The sequence below is a fragment of the Photinus pyralis genome, unplaced genomic scaffold (assembly GCF_008802855.1).
Source record: "Photinus pyralis isolate 1611_PpyrPB1 unplaced genomic scaffold, Ppyr1.3 Ppyr1.4_LG8, whole genome shotgun sequence".
Taxonomy (NCBI): Eukaryota; Metazoa; Arthropoda; class Insecta; order Coleoptera; family Lampyridae; genus Photinus; species Photinus pyralis.
The window spans coordinates 16,758,599-16,775,594 of record NW_022170819.1 but is presented as its reverse complement, the minus strand read 5'-3'; the positions used below and the strand labels follow the sequence as shown (position 1 = coordinate 16,775,594).

At 39.2% G+C, this 16,996-nt stretch overlaps 2 protein-coding genes across 5 annotated transcripts; both read right to left on the bottom strand.

The window, feature by feature from the left end:
- Window positions 1–413: 413 nt before the first annotated feature.
- Window positions 414–9,837, bottom strand: LOC116178882 (sodium-coupled monocarboxylate transporter 2-like). Of its 4 annotated transcripts, XM_031498523.1 has the most exons (10): window positions 9,463–9,836; window positions 9,206–9,289; window positions 5,111–5,312; window positions 4,790–5,067; window positions 4,518–4,740; window positions 4,333–4,473; window positions 4,065–4,283; window positions 1,104–1,374; window positions 906–1,051; window positions 414–855 (listed from the first exon to the last, which is right to left on the bottom strand). In XM_031498523.1, exons 3-10 carry the CDS (start codon window positions 5,293–5,295, stop codon window positions 621–623), a joined length of 1,698 nt encoding a protein of 565 aa, XP_031354383.1. In that variant the 5' UTR covers window positions 5,296–5,312; window positions 9,206–9,289; window positions 9,463–9,836; the 3' UTR covers window positions 414–620. The 4 variants fall into 4 exon arrangements, with proteins under 4 accessions (XP_031354383.1, XP_031354385.1, XP_031354382.1 ...); XM_031498525.1 differs by having other exon boundaries at window positions 4,333–4,467; window positions 9,206–9,837; XM_031498522.1 differs by having other exon boundaries at window positions 9,206–9,836.
- Window positions 9,838–11,605: 1,768 nt separating this feature from the next.
- LOC116179427 (uncharacterized protein K02A2.6-like) lies at window positions 11,606–12,460 on the bottom strand. Its single transcript, XM_031499219.1, has one exon. It carries the CDS (start codon window positions 12,458–12,460, stop codon window positions 11,606–11,608), a length of 855 nt encoding a protein of 284 aa, XP_031355079.1.
- Between the last annotated feature and the right edge of the window lie 4,536 nt (window positions 12,461–16,996).

Below are 16,996 nucleotides of genomic sequence, written 5' to 3'. Positions count from 1 at the left end.
CGTGACCTTTAGTTTGGGACAATCTACCTCGTAGTAACTTCAAATTCAAGTTTGATTCTAAGAAAAGAAATGCACGAAATTTGTTAGTTAGCGCCTGCTCTAATTAGAGGAAGAACGGACAAACATTTAATGATTTATTCGTTTTTTAACTCCAATAAATGTGGTCACATTGCAAAAGATGTTCTGGGTATAAAATAAATAAAATGAATAACATAAATAAAATTAATAAAATAAATATTAACTAATAATAAATTATATAAAAAAGACAAACATTAAAAAGGAAATAATCGCCCTCTCCATACACATACACATGCATGATGCCCATTTCTCACGTCTCTATCATTGCTGTCAAACGTCGACGTTTTTGTAGTTTACGTAGTTTATTTCAAGTGTGTGGTAACTGGTAAGTATCATTTTAAGCAGACATAATTCATTTATTGTTCCTTAAAATTCATTTTCAACCGATACAGGGTATTTACATACATAGCGTGTTCTAAACTGTAATGCTACTGAAGCAAAAGTTTATTTTAAATTTGCTATACAAAGGTGAAGCTGGAGGGGGAGTGGATGGAAATATGTATACGTGCTCCAAATTATGATCACTACGGGTCCTAGCAAGTCTAATGGCCATCTTGAAGTTTCCGCTCCTCATCGAGCTCTGTTTTCTTCTCGCCCTTGATCAAACTACGAACTAATGGACTCAACAGCTCGGTTCTAATTGGTTTGTTTTTCCTCCCCGTCAACCAACTTATCAGAAGTCCAAACACAATTACAATAATTGCGCTCATGAGGCTGTTGTACCACATGGAAATACGATATAAGTAAAAAATCTGGTCAGACGTTGGAGATGGTGTGCTGTAAAACGAACTATATTTTAGACAGTCTATGTAAAAGTACCCAATTACACTATGGCAGTGCTATTGAATTGGCATCCACTAAGCGACATCGGTTTCTTGGGGTCTCGTAGTAATCCCGACATTCTATACCAGTTCGTTCCGATTACTACCCAACACGCAAATGCAAGTCCGGCGATTCCACCAGCTAGCGCTCCCTTGAAAGTACCTAAAGATTGAGTGCGAGGTCAGGAGGTTGCTATTACTTACTTCGGCGTTTGCGCTCGGGAATAGCATCCCTAAAGTAAACAAACCCATAATCGGACCGCAGGTGACCGCCTGTAGGACATTGGATAAAGGAAATATACCGTTGACGTTTTCTATCAAGTAGACCAGTAGAATGCAAAGAATACCAAACATAACGACGATACTCTTCAAAATGTTGCTCGCTCTTTGATCCGTCATGTCTTTGGGCAGGAACGGAAGTAACAAGTCTTCGTAGATAATACAAGCTACGCTATTTAGAGATGATGAAAAAGAGCTGGAAGAAATACGAGAGTATAATTCGTAGTTTATGGTGTTGCGGAGTTGAGACGAAAGCAATCCTTACAACAACAGGTACTTAGTTCCAACATTTAGCTTAAATTGTTAATAAAATTGGTAAGTTTGGTTTCACCTAAAATTATGCAGTTGTTTAAGAATGTGCGCATTAATTCAGCGTAAGTGGAGACACGTTCTGTTATCAACGCTAATTATGATTGGCGTTTTATCTGTAAAAAAATCGGAAAAGGAGGTTTGTTTTATTATGGATTTGGTGTTTCGTTAGATACTGCAAGCAGGAGGCTGCCAGCTGGCTGGTTCGCGACGGTTGGAAAAGAGCGTATACGTTTCGACGTGCTATTTTCAATTGGGAGTTTCGCCCTATTTGATTGATAAAATGTCCTTATCTTGAAACAAATTATAGCTTTGCAGGGATAAGGAAACTTCTAATATACGACCGGAAAAAACACGAGATAAACTTAATCTTTTAATACGTAATTTTTTGCAATTACCAAAACAATTATTTAAACGAAATCAAACATCTAACATGTTAAGAAATTCAAAAGTCGGGAATCATCGGGCATTTCTGGAACGTGTGCTAAGCGATAGATGAGCGCATGTGCGAGGAAAGACAATGGCAACCCTGTTTCGGATCCACCTTGATTGCTCTTTCGCTGCCGCCTTTATTTGTCGCCACTCTGTTACTTGTAATCTTCCTTTTAAACTTGAATGCGTCGAGTTTTTGCGTTATTTAGCTCTTAGTTTACATGAGTTCCGCTGGTCGTACGACGGATCTGGCGCCATCTTGTCAAATGGGTTCACTTTTTTCAGCTGCTCCCGATTCCATCGCGATCAGATGAGACTGGAATTCTTCTAAAGTATTCGCTTCTCCATCCATTTGAACTGTACGGAATTAATGCGAACTACTACAAACACTTGCACCCACTATTACTCTAGCACTTTGCGACACTAAAACGCTTACCATGTAATCATTAGATCCACCGTGTACAATCTAAGTTGATCCCAGTAGATGACCAATGTATGTTCTGGACCATGACGCCACAGCCAATCAGAGAAGAGCACGCTTTTTAAATTGGTCCAACAGGTTCGTGAAGCGGTCTAACATATTTGAGAACCGGTACTAGTTCACACAGCTGTTGAAACGTGTTGTGGAAAAGCTGTTGGACCAGTAGAAAAAGCTCTTGGATCGCTTCACGAACCTGTTGGACCAATTGAAAAAGCTGTTGGACCGCTTTACGAACCTGAAAGGGAGGGGCGTACGAGGGCGTCCAGAACATACATTGGTCATCTACTGATCCCAATAAAATCCCACTTCTGAAATTTATGTTAGCTATTTTTCACAAATAAAAACTTCTTTATTTAATATGTTGTTATTAAGAAAATTCAAACAAGTAACTAACTCTCTCTCACCACCGCATTTTTTTTCTTTCCCCTCTTAACTCCCAAATGTCCCAGAAACCATAGAATATAAACATCATAGAATAGTTAAAAAAGCGCGAACGCTATTACAATTTGAATTATAAAAGTTTTTTTATTAATTATTTATTTATTTATTTATTTTTTTATTAACGAGCTCCTAGCGAGTTTATAATTTTGTGGTGTCTGTCCGTACGTCCGTCCGTCCGTTAGCACGATAACTCATAAACGAATGGCCGATTACGATGAAATTTCGCAGGTGGATTCTTTATCAAATTTGTAGATCGGAGTTCAAAAATTGGCAATCTAGACCAAAAAATAAAGTAGGCCCTTTTGACATCTCCGTTAGTTATGAACCGAATTGCATGAAATTCAATATGCGCATAGCTTTAGCCATACAAAACACAATTCCAAAAGTTGAGCCTAATCGATCAGCATTCACAGTGCCCTTTGCACATCTCGACCATTTACAGACCGAATTGCAAACCTTCTTATTTATGAAGGTATTTAAATAAAATTTGATACATAGGCACTTGGAATAAAACCAAATTTTACCCCAGTTTCAAAATTTCGTTTTGGGCATGCGCAGTGCCAACTTTCTTATTTATGGAGGCATTCAAATGAAATTTCATACATATACACTTTAAATAGAAGCAAAACTAACATCAGGTTTAAAATTTGGTTTTGCACATGCTATAGCCATACCCAGGAGCTCGTTTGCTATATTTGTTTAATTTATTTATTTATTTTTAACTTAACTGCATCTGCACAGATTGTTCTGATTGCGTTTTCAAATAAGCAAAAAGGCCAATTACCTGACATAATTAGCGAACAGAAACGTACACGCTCTTTTCCCGTCGCGAAATTAACAGCTCCCATCTCTTCCTTATTTTTCCTATTTAAAAGAGCTACACTTCCACTAAATCATCGTACTCCTACTTCCGCAAATTTCAAATGCAACGCCAAATCGTGACAAGCATCCTTTTGCTTTCAGCGCCTGCGCACACGACCGGATAGCACAAATGCACTCGACCAGATGTTCCTTAATTTTAAACAACGCAAATTTCACATTCTACAATTTCATTAAACAAACCTACGATGATAGTGAACTAATGCTAATGATTGTGTAAACCCACCATTATACTCGTAAACAGAATGGTTGATGTGCCATTCTGTAATAAATCGTTAAACGTGTAACAAGTGTGTTTTTGAATATGGTCTAAGGTTTTTGATTAAAATAAATTCAAATGTTACCTTAGGCATGCACTAAGGATCCCTGCAGTGAACAATCCTGGTAATCCCGAAATGTGACGTGCTGTTTGTAAAACAAAATACGGAACCAACTGATCATCTCGCTGTACGTGGTTCGTTTGCAATGGATCACAGTCCGCAAATCTAGCATACATGGCGTTGCCCAAAAAGACGCTCATAGCTTTCAGCGCAACAACCCCAATACATTCAAAGATTATTACTCTGAAACCAACTGCTACTAACAATGGACTACGGGGCGATGCAGCTTTACTTTGTAGCACACACGATTGTTGGAACGGACAAGTACTTCTGCATGGACTGCTGACTGAGACACAGAATGGATAACCACTGGACTGTACCGCCGATTACTAGTTGCCAAAAACCATCTCTTATTGTAGGATCAATACTGAAACTGCCACCAATAATTAGACGCACTTGTAACCGTTTGGTTGGTACTCAAATATGTCGAAGCGACCGGTTTCATTATTTGCCTTCCAAAGCGTTTCGAAACCTCCAGAAGATTTTATTCCAAAGCATAAAACCACAAGGCTAGACACAACGATTCCGAAAAACTGAAGAGCGTCGCTCCAGATAACCGCCTTAATGCCGCCAATTGCGGTGTAAAGCACGCAAACCAAACCAACTACATACAGCACGAGATGCGTGTTGAAAGTTGTTACTAAAAATTATCCAGTGATTGAATGGAGGATTTTGGATTGTGGACTTACCCTGTGTAAACGCAATCACTGGCAAATACAGGGCGATCGGATTATGAAATGCGGCGAACAAAATGCATAGAAAAGACGCCAACATTCTGATTTTGCGATCGAAACGAATCGATAGGTATTCGTACATACTTGTCAGTCTCAGTTCGAAAAAGACGGGTAAGTAGACATAGTAGGTAAGAATGCAGACCAGTATTATCGTCAGACATAACCAGATGTAGTTGGAGCCAAACTTGTACACGTCAACAGGTACTGCCAGCACTGTAACTCCAGATATGTGGCTGGAAGAAGAAAATCGCAGTGCTGCCACGCTGCGCAACTCACCTGGATATTAGCGAGAATGCTACTGGCAAATAGTTCATAGTTTGACCGCCGAGGAGATATTCGCCGGTGGTCAGTTTTCTTTTGGCAAAGACTCCAAAATATATTCCGATTGCGGCACTGAAGAAGACCACAACAATGAAAACGGTATAGTCTATCCATGAGAATACCAGTTGGGGATCTTCCATATTGATCAGCTACAAATCTGCAACATGAAAATATTAGTGCTTTGTGTGATGGTGTCAAGTAGAATGGTATCACGAGGAGGTGAGTCGTTGACCAAGGTAAAGGACTTGACTCAGAGGCATTTATATTAACTAAATGATAAAGTGTTTGGTTTTTCAAGGTAGATATATTTTGCTGTCGCCTTCAAGAGGACTATTCCCGAATCGATTCCAGTTTTTCGCAAATATAGTTTAGCTATGCAAGCTTACCAGAGATTAAGTATTTCTCTACACTTTTCAACTGAAAGATCTCCAACGTACTGTACATATGTCACATATTTGTTAAACAGATACACATCACATGTACGAAGTAGGTTCAAGATTATTTAAGAACTCTACGTTATCAGGCCATAAATAATTTCTGTGTTGAAGGTAAAGATAATATGATTTTCTGCTGTAATAATGTTAGAAGAGATGTTTGTGCGTACCAAAAGAGCTTAAAATGGATATTATTGTTAACCCTAACCACTCATAAAAAATTGTTACGGGATTCAGAAATTAATATACTTGAGGGAACGAGATAGTAGAAACAGTCGGAGCAGAACTGAACTGCAAGATTGCACGTTGAGCCCTATGATTCCTTTCAGCTGACACATGTGAACACTTCGTTTCGGGATATTTAAGATTTGTTGTTTTTCGAGGAATATACCACTCGTAATGCTGAAAATCCAAAATCTTGTTATTTTCTCAAGTCGATAGTTTCGCAACAAAATTGGCGCTCTATATTTTGGAAAATCAAGAATTACCGGATGCGTCGTGACCGGTTAAATGGGATGTTCTGACGACAGACTGACGGTCGATAACGAGCGATAAAATAGTGTGTGTGATACGTGTCATTTTCTGAAGTGCTACAACCCGACGCAGGATGTGAGTTAACAATTCTAAACTTTGGTAATTTCTGATTAATGACTTTTAATATGATAAGATTGGTCAGTGGGAAAAAGTTGATTGGTTAAACCTATTAGCGCCATTTTGTAGGTGTTTTTGGCGAATTGGGAGTGGAGATTACGAGAAAGAGAGTTTGTTTCTGAGGATTAAGCGTTAAGCTGTCAGCGAGAGACCACGGTTAGGTCTCGCGGATGAAATAACGTGATAATCAACAAAATTAATTACCTGGTGGACCAGACGAGTAGCGAAAGCGCTCGGAGAAATCACGGACAAGCGCGTGTTACGTACATGAATTTGTCTCGAACCAGAAAAATGACGTCGACCAGCCGTGGAAATTATTGGCAGAAATCGCGTGTATAGCCAGTAGTAAATAATTTTGTGGTGTGAAAATAGAAAAAACTTGCGTCGAAGGTGCTAAATATGAATTGAATTTATACGTTATTAAATAAACGTAAATTGGCGCGAATAAAACAATTATCGCGTGGCATGAATAACGCAAATATTACCCGTGCAAATACACTGGTTGAATTTTCAGATAGTAAATGGAACTATATAGGGTACGTTCCACTTAACGCCCACAACGATCACGACCGCGACCGCGGTTTTATCGTTCCACTAGCTTAGAGGCGTTGTGGGCGAACCCTTAAGTGGAACGCTTTTGAGTGCGGTGTGACGTCACGCGTGAGTTTTCCAACATGGACGCCGTTGAGGAAATCATAATGCGTAAAGGATACAAAGTGGGATGGATTATGAAAAGTCACATTAAGTTAGTAAATATTTTTTTATTTTTCAGTACCAATTATTGACACATATACTTCTTCGCTTTACACAAGATATTGCTTCTTGTTAATAAAATATTGAAGACGACTTTTAAATTTCTATCATAAATGCTGCGGCCATACTTAATACGATGATAATGAACACTTCTCCCCAGAATTTCTTCTGGGAATGCTGCTTCGAAAATAATTTCTCTTCTTCATTCAAAACTAACATGCATTTTCATTAATCGTTGCATTACCATTTATACGAGTCTCATTCGCATTCCCTGGTAAAGCACTTTGCAGCAAACTAGTTGCAAATCTAAGATCTAGAATAAAGAAAATTGTGTTAGAGCAGAATTTTCCTTAACAAATAACTAACATTCACGAATCAGCATATATACTTACCAGTTTGTGCATGTAGAACATCCATAGTGTAATGTCCACCACAAGGTTACGTTCTGAAACACGTAATTATATTTTCTCCATAGCGAAAACGAAAAATTTGCAACGCATGCGTGTTCAAACAATCAGTGTCTGACAGTTAAATGTCTCTAGAAATGTCTCCTGTCAAGAATGTAAGGTTATAAAATTAGAACGCCCACGCTGGCCCAGGTATAATACGATAGGCGAGCGCCGTGGGCTCGTTGCGGTCGCTAGTAATGACGTCATATCTGACGTCGCGATTGCGACCATAACGACTGTGGTCGTTATGTGGAACGGCAGCCGGGCGTCGTGGTCGTTGCGGGCGTTAAGTGGAACGTACCCTTAGCTAAGTGACGTCAGTGTCATTCACCCGCCGTAGTACAATAATGTGTACGCAAATAATATGTGTCTCGTTTAGATTACCTAATATCAAGCGAAATCAACAAACCCTCTCGTTACCCGAATTCCGAATCCAATGTTATGCGACATTTCTGTTGGAACTGATCCAAGATTCCAAGGTTGAACGACATGAAGGGTAGTTTTAGCGTTTTATAAATAAGGTAAAAGTCTGTCTTTCCATCCATTGTAGTTAATATATACAGATCTCTTTAAAGATACTGATGGTACAGAATTTTGTCGTGTAAATTAGTAAGGTGAAATTGTTCCTTAAAAGACTCGGTAGGCTCACTTTTAACCTGTTTGAAAATCCTTTTTTGAAAGAAAGTTTCCCAATGCAAATCATTTTTTATATTTAGCTCAGTTAGAACGAAATAACATTTTTTCTTCATTTGAATTCAATATTAAGTAACGAAAATATCTTCTGAGTTGAAATTATTTTATTTATTTATTTTTTGCCAAGGCTGCACTACCAACACAACCCACTATACATTCCTTACCCGAAGCAGGGGCTTTAGTACCGCGATCCAGCTTCAACTAACTGAACTGCGCCACACGGGCCGGTTAAGAGCAACAAGTTAGTTAGAGGGATTGTTAAATTAGTAAATAACAAGTGACCACTTGAAAATAGCTTAGTACTATTTTGGACATGGGATTTTTCGATATAAAATTAATATTGTGGTGGGGGGGGGGGGCTATTTTCCTTTTCACGTTTTAAAAGAAATAGGTCAATTTCCATACAGTTTCGATTCGTGGCTGTATCGTTAGCCTTTGTTTGTACTTAATATATCATTTTTCTTGTATTTCCTCACATACAAAACTCTTTGTTTTGTTCAATTCCCTTCCCGATTGTATCTGACATCCCACCATATAAAAGAATCGCCATAGTTTAACACAACTTCCTAGGACTCCCATGTGCACCACTCTACTACCGACCGCTACCGTGCTTTGAATGTGGTACGGAACGTCCGACGTTCCCAGAGTTGCCAACTGTCAGTATAGGGTAATTTAAAATTGCAGTGCCGGATGAGGCAAATAGTTTACATGCAAAATAAATACGGCAAATAAGCCCTTAATGAAACTTGTTCCTATACTATTTTATTTTATTTTTTAAAATTTTATTTTGCCCCTATTTTTGAGAGTTTCAGCCAAGGCTGCTCTACCAACCCAATTTGTAAATGTGTAGTGCATTTACAAATATTCATGCCCGAACCCGGATTCGAACCAGGGACCCTTAGTACCATAGTCCAGCTTTAACTGAACTGCGCCACACGGGCTGACTATCGCGCAGTATATAAATTGAAGGGTTCATCCAACTTTGCCAGAACACAAAAAAAACACTCGGTAGATGCTCTCAGAACATTCACGTGTTTAATTACCTATCCTCGCAGTAAGTTTGTACTTACCGGATTCGTCAAAATTCCACTTGTCGGGGTCGTTTGATTTTTCTTAAAAGGACACAGACACCATTCCAAAAGTGATTACCCATACTACAGCACATAAGATTTTATTAACATTTTCACAATGTATACACACAATCAATGCGTGCACTATCATTTTAACGAAGCACGACTATCTGTGTAGTGTAGGTACACATAAAGTGATTTTAGTTTCGCATTATCGTTTGCATGCACTTTTTATGTCGCTACAATCAACTACTTACTACAATGTACAAATGTATTGTCGTCGAGGTTCAAATGCATCGAACACGATGACCTTACATAGCTTTGAACTTATAGGTAAGACTAGGAATGAAGTGGAGAAATCAAGGTCATCTTCGGTTTCATCTTTGTCCGTACGAGACCCTGGTCTGGTGAAGAAAGTTTTATGGATTTTGATAAGGTAACTGAAGATCCATATAACATAGTTGCTGAATCTGATGATTCTGATTTCTACAGCGAATCGGAAGTGATATTTGATAATTAGAAGTATTGTGATGTAGGTAGGTACTCAAGTCTAAAGCTCCCGCGCTATCAAAAAACGAGAAAAACACGAACTCTGAACATCAGCACTGTAATACAAACCACTCAAAAATGGCCTGATTCCTTACGTTGTAAAGGACTAGGTGTCGTACTCACTCGTTTAAAAACGGCCACCCGAATGGCTATTCCCTCCAAAACTAAACAGATTCCATTTAAATTTCAAATCAAACAGTGGCACGTGTCTAAAGCTGCGCCCCCTTACGTTAATTGCAAACAACGCGATTACCTGAAGTAGGTACAGTCATAGTGTAAGTACACTATGGTACAGTGCAGAAAGAACACAAAATAAAACCATATACCTATTGGGTTAATAGTATAATGCGTATATTGAACCTTTTGATCAGTTAAGCCCGCTTGACATGGAGCAATAAAAATTGCAATTGCATGCAAGTTGCAAGAAAAATTGCGAAAGGCATGCGCAGTTCAAAGCCAGCTGATCAATTGCTGCAAGAGACTTGCATGCAATTTTTATAGGACCGGTGCTATTTTTCTTGCATGAATCGTGCAATTCTAGGGATAAATCTAGTTGTTTTTGTGTCACCAACCTAGTAAAATACAGCGGCGGCAACTATGATGCTGAGAGACGCACTCATTACTTGTTTTTATTAATCTTATTTATTCTTGTAATTTTCATGTTTCTTCAAGCAATCAAAATTTAATTTTCATTTGAGGTTAACTACTTTGTTGACAAATCCATATGTTTCTTCTGTTGGCAGACATGTGGCAATTGAAATAGAATTGCACCATGTCAAATACCATGCAATGCTTATTGCATGCAAGGATTTGACCTTGCAATTTCTTTCTGCAAGTTCTTGCGCGTTGTATTGCTCCATGTCAAGCGGCCTTTACTTTAATTGTCAATAATTTCGAACTGTTGTCAATGCAGGGACGGGATCCACAGGAGGGGCAAATGAAAATTTCCCCCTCCAAGAGCCTAATTGATTGCATAGAATACAGCCCAAGTTTGAAACAAATTGTCGTTTGATTGTTATAAAGAGGCGGTGAACTAAAAATGTTACTCTACGTAATTTTAAGGGGGAAGACCCCCGGAACTCCCCCCTATTATGTGTGGTTTGTCCTACAAGCAGACTGAGTAATCTCCTAAATATATATTTGATTTTATTTCACTTCTACACTTAACAGTTCTATATATATATTACAAGTCACGCCCCGTGTCTCTCCTCCCGGCGCCCGCGTTCGAAGTGGAAGTGGCTAGCGTACCTTAGTGTGGTTATAACATACCTCCCCCCTTTAAATAGAACATGTTCAGATAGTTAACTACGTGGGAGATAAATTTCGTATTCGCCTGAGCGTATCCAAGCTGGCGCTTGCACGTCCCGTGCTGGTCGTAGCGGTCGCGGAGCGGCAAGTGGTGATTGGTTTTCAGTTGCCATCGGAAATCTGGATTCATGTTTACTATTCTGTGAGCAGTCCGGTTGTGTAAAGCTTGGTGGACGAAGGTCAGATATATCGTCTTCTGTAGGTATTAACGGTGCAGGCTCTGATGTATCTGACACGCGAGGCTCTTCTCTCGGTGAAGATGAGGATTGTTGAGTTACCTGCTCACTGTCTTCATCGTCCCATAGCAGAAGGGCGGTGTTAGTAGAACTGGGGCTAGATTTAGCTTGGCGCCTCCTTCGAGGAGGTGGTCCGGGATGCAGTTGTCCCTTGTTGCGGATGTGCTCCTCGCCGTCGTCGTCTCTAAGGCGGTACATTCTGTGGCCCAATGCTTCGAGAATCACGCCATGTGAGAACTTTGGCGCACCTATTCGACGGTCCCGAAATGATATGTGTTGGCCTGGAATAAACGGTGTTGATAAGTCATCATTTGAGAGTTTTTGTAGTTGATGGTTTGAGGAGGTCCCAAGGCGTTCGTAAAGAGCGATTGAATACTCGCTGAGCAGGAGCTTCACCCGTGGCGCTGCATGGTGTAATTCGCATGGCAAAAAGCGCTCGGGCAATCTTGGCATGGCAATCCCCCTCTGTAAATTTTTTTAGGAAGCGCTTGAAGGTACCTACTGTACGCTCGGCTAAACCGTTTGATTGAGGGAAATAAGGGGCTGATGTAAGGTGCTTGCATCCATTTCGAGATAGAAAATTGTTAAAATCTGCGGAGACTAGTTGACTGCCGTTATCTGATACCAAGAGGCTGGGGATGCCGTGTGCAGCAAAGGCGTATCGCATGTGGCGTATGAGTTCTGCAGCTGTCATGGTGTGGACCGTAAATATTTCCGGCCAGCGGCTCCATGCGTCGACGATAACGAGGTAGTCTTGGCCCTCGTAGGAGCAGTAATCCACGTGAACGCGCTGCCAGTGGTTCTTTGGAGTAGGCCAGGATTTGTACTCGCAGCGTGGCGTGTTCAGGTTCTCGCGGCACGTAGGGCATGTTTTTACGTAGGCAAGTATGTGTGAGTGTAACCCGGGCCACCATATGTAACTGTAGGCAACGGCTTTCATCTTGGTGATGCCATGGTGTGCCGCGTGGAGGCTATCCAGAATGCGCTGCTGGAGTACAGCTGGTATAACGACTCGTTCTCCACGTAAAAGTATGCTGTCTAATGTAGTCAGTTCCGCTTTCACGTTGTGGTACGGCTTCAGAGCTGCGGGCAAAGGTGTCGGCCAACGGTCCAAAAAAACGGCTTCGTGTACTGCACCAGTCGGAATACGATACCCAACCATCACTGTACTAACATTTGCCCTCACCAAGATGTCATCTTGGATCCGTCTCTGTGTCAATGTATAAGATAATTTGTTACAAATGATTGATAATACACCACGATAAATATAAATCACATACATAATATAAAAACAGGTTAGAAGCAAGTCCTGGTTGGTTTTTGTTAAAAGCAAGTCTTGCTGGTGAAATCAAACTATCCGCAAAATATATGAGAATCGGTGAATCGCAACTCAAATATCGCACATGGGTTCTAAATGGAAGAGTTTTTGTTAGCAGAATCTCACCCCCGAGATAGGCAACTCGTCCCTTGTTCGGGGTATCCAAGCCTACAGTTGAGAGTCGAGATCATCCCGGCATTAGTTACGACTCATTTGGTCACAGTTATTTGCCACCCCCGTGACCGTCTGTATAGATCAAACAATTCGATAACTTCCAAGTGTTTCATTTGATAATTTTAGTTCTCAAATTGTAATTGTGATTATTTAAAATGTTAATTTTTTTGTATATAACAAAAATAATACTTTAATTAAGTTTTCTTTTTCTGCGTTTACCTACATACAATAAGGTAATAAAATTCAATTTGTCAACGAATAATAGAATAAAATTAATACTAATTCAAAAAACAGTATAACTGGATAGTTAGATACGTTTTGGCACTACCTTAAGGTGTAAATGGAAAGCTCATTATCTAGGTATCTTATTTCTTAGGCACGTTGCACAATACAACTGACCATACATACTTCGTGAAACGGGTTTTAAACAAATTACGCTGCCGACTATAGCACCTGTCGCCGCCACCATGATCCAACCGACGCCGCTGCTTCCGCCCACAGTTGCATTCCCCCTATCGAAGAATCTCGACATTCTTCGATAGGGGGAATGCAGGACCAAGCACAGAAAACCAGGTCATTCTTCTCCTCCCCCAGCAGGAACAGAGTGCGGAAAGATATTCCACCAACCTGTAGCGTGTACGACTCCGCAACAGCAACATCTACGTCAGGCGGTACTCGTTTATTTCGTCCGGCAGGATGACATTTTCGAAAATCCTAATTAAGATGAACAAGGGCGGTCTTCTTTTTATATAAACATTCGTAATTAAATTTTATTAATTGTTGTTGGTCTATGTAACGGGGTGGAGATGATTGGGTTATACGAGAAAGCGGCCAAGGTGGTTTTTGTTTACATTCTATTTAAACGTAGAAAGTTCCGGGAATTGTTGAGTCTTTATTTGTTATCTAATGTAAATGCTTAATTTAATAGACAGGTAGATGTGATTTATCGCCTTTTCTGTGTAGTTAAAAAAGATGAAATTTGATTTTTCCTAGAATTTAAGTTTGGATTTATCTCTGAATGTCTGATAACAAATTGATTTAGAAAAATAATCTGTTTTTGTTGACCTAATAAGGTGCGTTGATAGGATAGTCTTTGTTGTCAACTGTGTATGAATGGTTGTTGTAATTTTTATTCGAATGAATAGTCCAGGGAATAGAAGGTTTTAACTTGCGAAATGAGAAGTAGTTCCAATTTCTTTTGCATGTCATACACAGTCATCTGGTGGTTAAGAATCTAAGTTTTCGACCTCCCACCCCTTGTGTTTCCCCCATACCATCCCCAAAACCCCTGAAATTTGGTTGGTTTCTTAGTTTGTCAATCATATCTTTTTAGTGGTTCACTTTAGAAAAAAATATTGTTATCAGAAATTGTAAACCATAAAATTCTACACAACTTTGATATACAATACTTTTTTGTGAAATGTTTATTAAAAAAGATATAGAGCTTTAAAGTATCTTATATTTTTAAGAATTCTGAAATTTCTACCTATGTAGTATACTTTATCTCTATAATTAAGAGTTTTATGAGAGAATATCTTGAACTTATCGTGGTACCCTACTCTGCACCCTAACCAAAGGTGATGCATAATAATTCAACTTTCAACCCTTGCTAGTGGGGATATTTAAATCACTGTGAGATTGTAGCGCTTTTTAATATAGGTACGTTTGAAATTAAGAAAAATTGTCTCACTTCAGTTCAGCTTCCCCCCCCCCCTCTTCCCCCGGAAGGAATGAATATTTCAACCCCCTTGTGGCGATTCATAAGTTAGTCATCAGAGAGAGTTTTGTAGCAAATAAAAAAATGTTTACTATTCATGTTCATATTATAAGTTAATGATTTGTAAATTGTGTTCGAAAGCGGTACCTATAATCTTAGATAGTTGAACAATCACTATAGGGGGTTGAAGTAATCATCCCTTTTTGTAGGAGATGGAAGGGGTTATACCAAAGTAAGACTCTTTTATTATTTGATAATTGTATTCGAAAGTGCCATAATCACACAGTGATTTAAATACCTACTACGACTAAGGGGTTAAAGTGCTACCATCCCCTTTGATAGGGGTGCAGGGTACGGAAACTAATAGCACCATAGCTTTATAATCGATATGAACCTTATCTTTGAATATAAAAATTTTATATTCAAAGACCTTATGATTATAGAGATAACATACAATTTCGTTAAAATATGTACATACTGCATAGGTACATAGAAATTTCGGAATTTTCAAAATAAAGACAACTTTGAAGCTTTGTATCTTTTGAAATAAAAAATTTACAAAGAAGAAGTAGTCAACAAATTTGTGTTGTGATGGTCTACAATTTCTAATAATATTTTTTTGTAAAGTGAACCTATAAAAAGATATGATTGAAAAACTAAAAAACCAACCAAATTTCTTTGGTTTTAGGGGTATTACGGGGGAAGCACAAGCCGTGGGAGGTCGAAAACTTGGATTCTTAACCACCAGATATTCCTTCATGACATGCAAAAAAATTGGTACTTCTCGTTTTGCAGGAAATGGTCAATTTTCAGTCTCTATTTCCCGGACTAGAAGGGATTCGCCTTAAATAGGACGTTAACAAGAAAAGCGCCGCTTTTTAGCCACGTTCAGCGCGTTGAAGATTTAAATTTATCTTTTTGCCACGTTGATAGCGGAACTACGTTTCGTTGAAGATTTATTAGCTTCTTACGAGTTCCATCGTTGAATTACGGCCAGTTTATTATTCATTTGAAGCCACAGCCAGCATCGAAAGTCTACCCGAAGAGAAGATGCTGCGATTATCCGATGTCGATAGTGTAACAGTGTCATTTGTGTTAATTGAAAATTTTTATTTTTGCGAACTGTGTACGTAGGTATACCCTTTTATTGGATATTTCAAATCCCGAACAAGTAATGTAAGTAAAGTCATCATTTTAGTCTATTTGTAATAAATGTTTGTGTTTTTGTACCATATTTTCCTTTTATGCTAAGATTAAATCGCACTTTTGTAATTTTCACATTAATTTCCTTGTGTTTCATTTACAACGACTTCATTTCTAATTTACCTGTCTTTTTGTTCGATGCTTTCCCAAGGTCCATTTTATTTATTCAAAATGTTGCAGTTTAGTTTGGAGTTTAAGGTAGATACCTATTTAGTTGACCCACTATCTGGTAGAAGTTAACAGGTTAACTGAGAGCTGAGTCGAATCTCTCCTCTGTACTGGAGAGAAGTTCTGGTTAACAGTTCAGATAACGGATCCATGCGAATTTTAAAGAAAAAAGTGTCAGAAATGCTCGGAAATGGCCTAATTTTTCGAAAGGTGATAGTTTTTTGCGCAAATTTGCCATATTTTCACAATTTCCAAAAAAAATGTTTGTAGTAGTTTCTTCATTGTACAATAGATAGTGCTGTGATTTTGCCATAAACATAGATATATAAATACCTAGATACAGCCATCCTTAACAAACGTACCTCGGTTTTTAAAAAACATATCAAAGAAATTTGTACATCTCTCCATTACTTTCTAACCAAGAAGAAACATGTTCTATCTCTTTTTATTGCATTAACCACTATGTCGTACGCGAATCGGACGCTTAAAACAAACTTAGCGCGTCCCATAAAGGCCGAAACCCATTGGCAACACGCCACGCCACGCTACGCCACGCCACGCCATGTGACGAAAATGTATGCGTATATTCATCCATTTATTTACATGTACCTACCGCGTACACACTTGACACACGCTATGCCACGCCACGCCACGCCACCCCACGTGTGACGATTCAAAACCCTCAGATGTGACCGACGCGTGTTGGTACGTGTGAATGTTCCCCGGTTGCCTCTCCACTCCCGCGGGAATCTGTTTCCGTATTTATTTTAAGAGGGGCATTTGGCGGGAAGGTTGCCGATAGATGGCGAACAAGTAGAAAATCACCTACAATTTTATTAAGCATGCAATGTCTTTCACGAATGAGTAGAACGTTTTTAAATATCGTAATCAAAAAAGGAAAGTTAGGTTTTGGTATTAAAGGATTTAATATTTTGTGCACCCAGAATCTTCTTTTTAGCGCATTTTTGCAAATTTATTTGTAAAAAGTAGCTTTTAATCTCACTTTGGCTGGCTGGCTTGTGGCCGGCTGGCTGGTCGGCTGGCTGGCAGCAAATGTGGAGTCAAATCTTCAAACGCGAATTGCGGGTGAACGGGACGTCGGAAGTGGGTACCGTCAA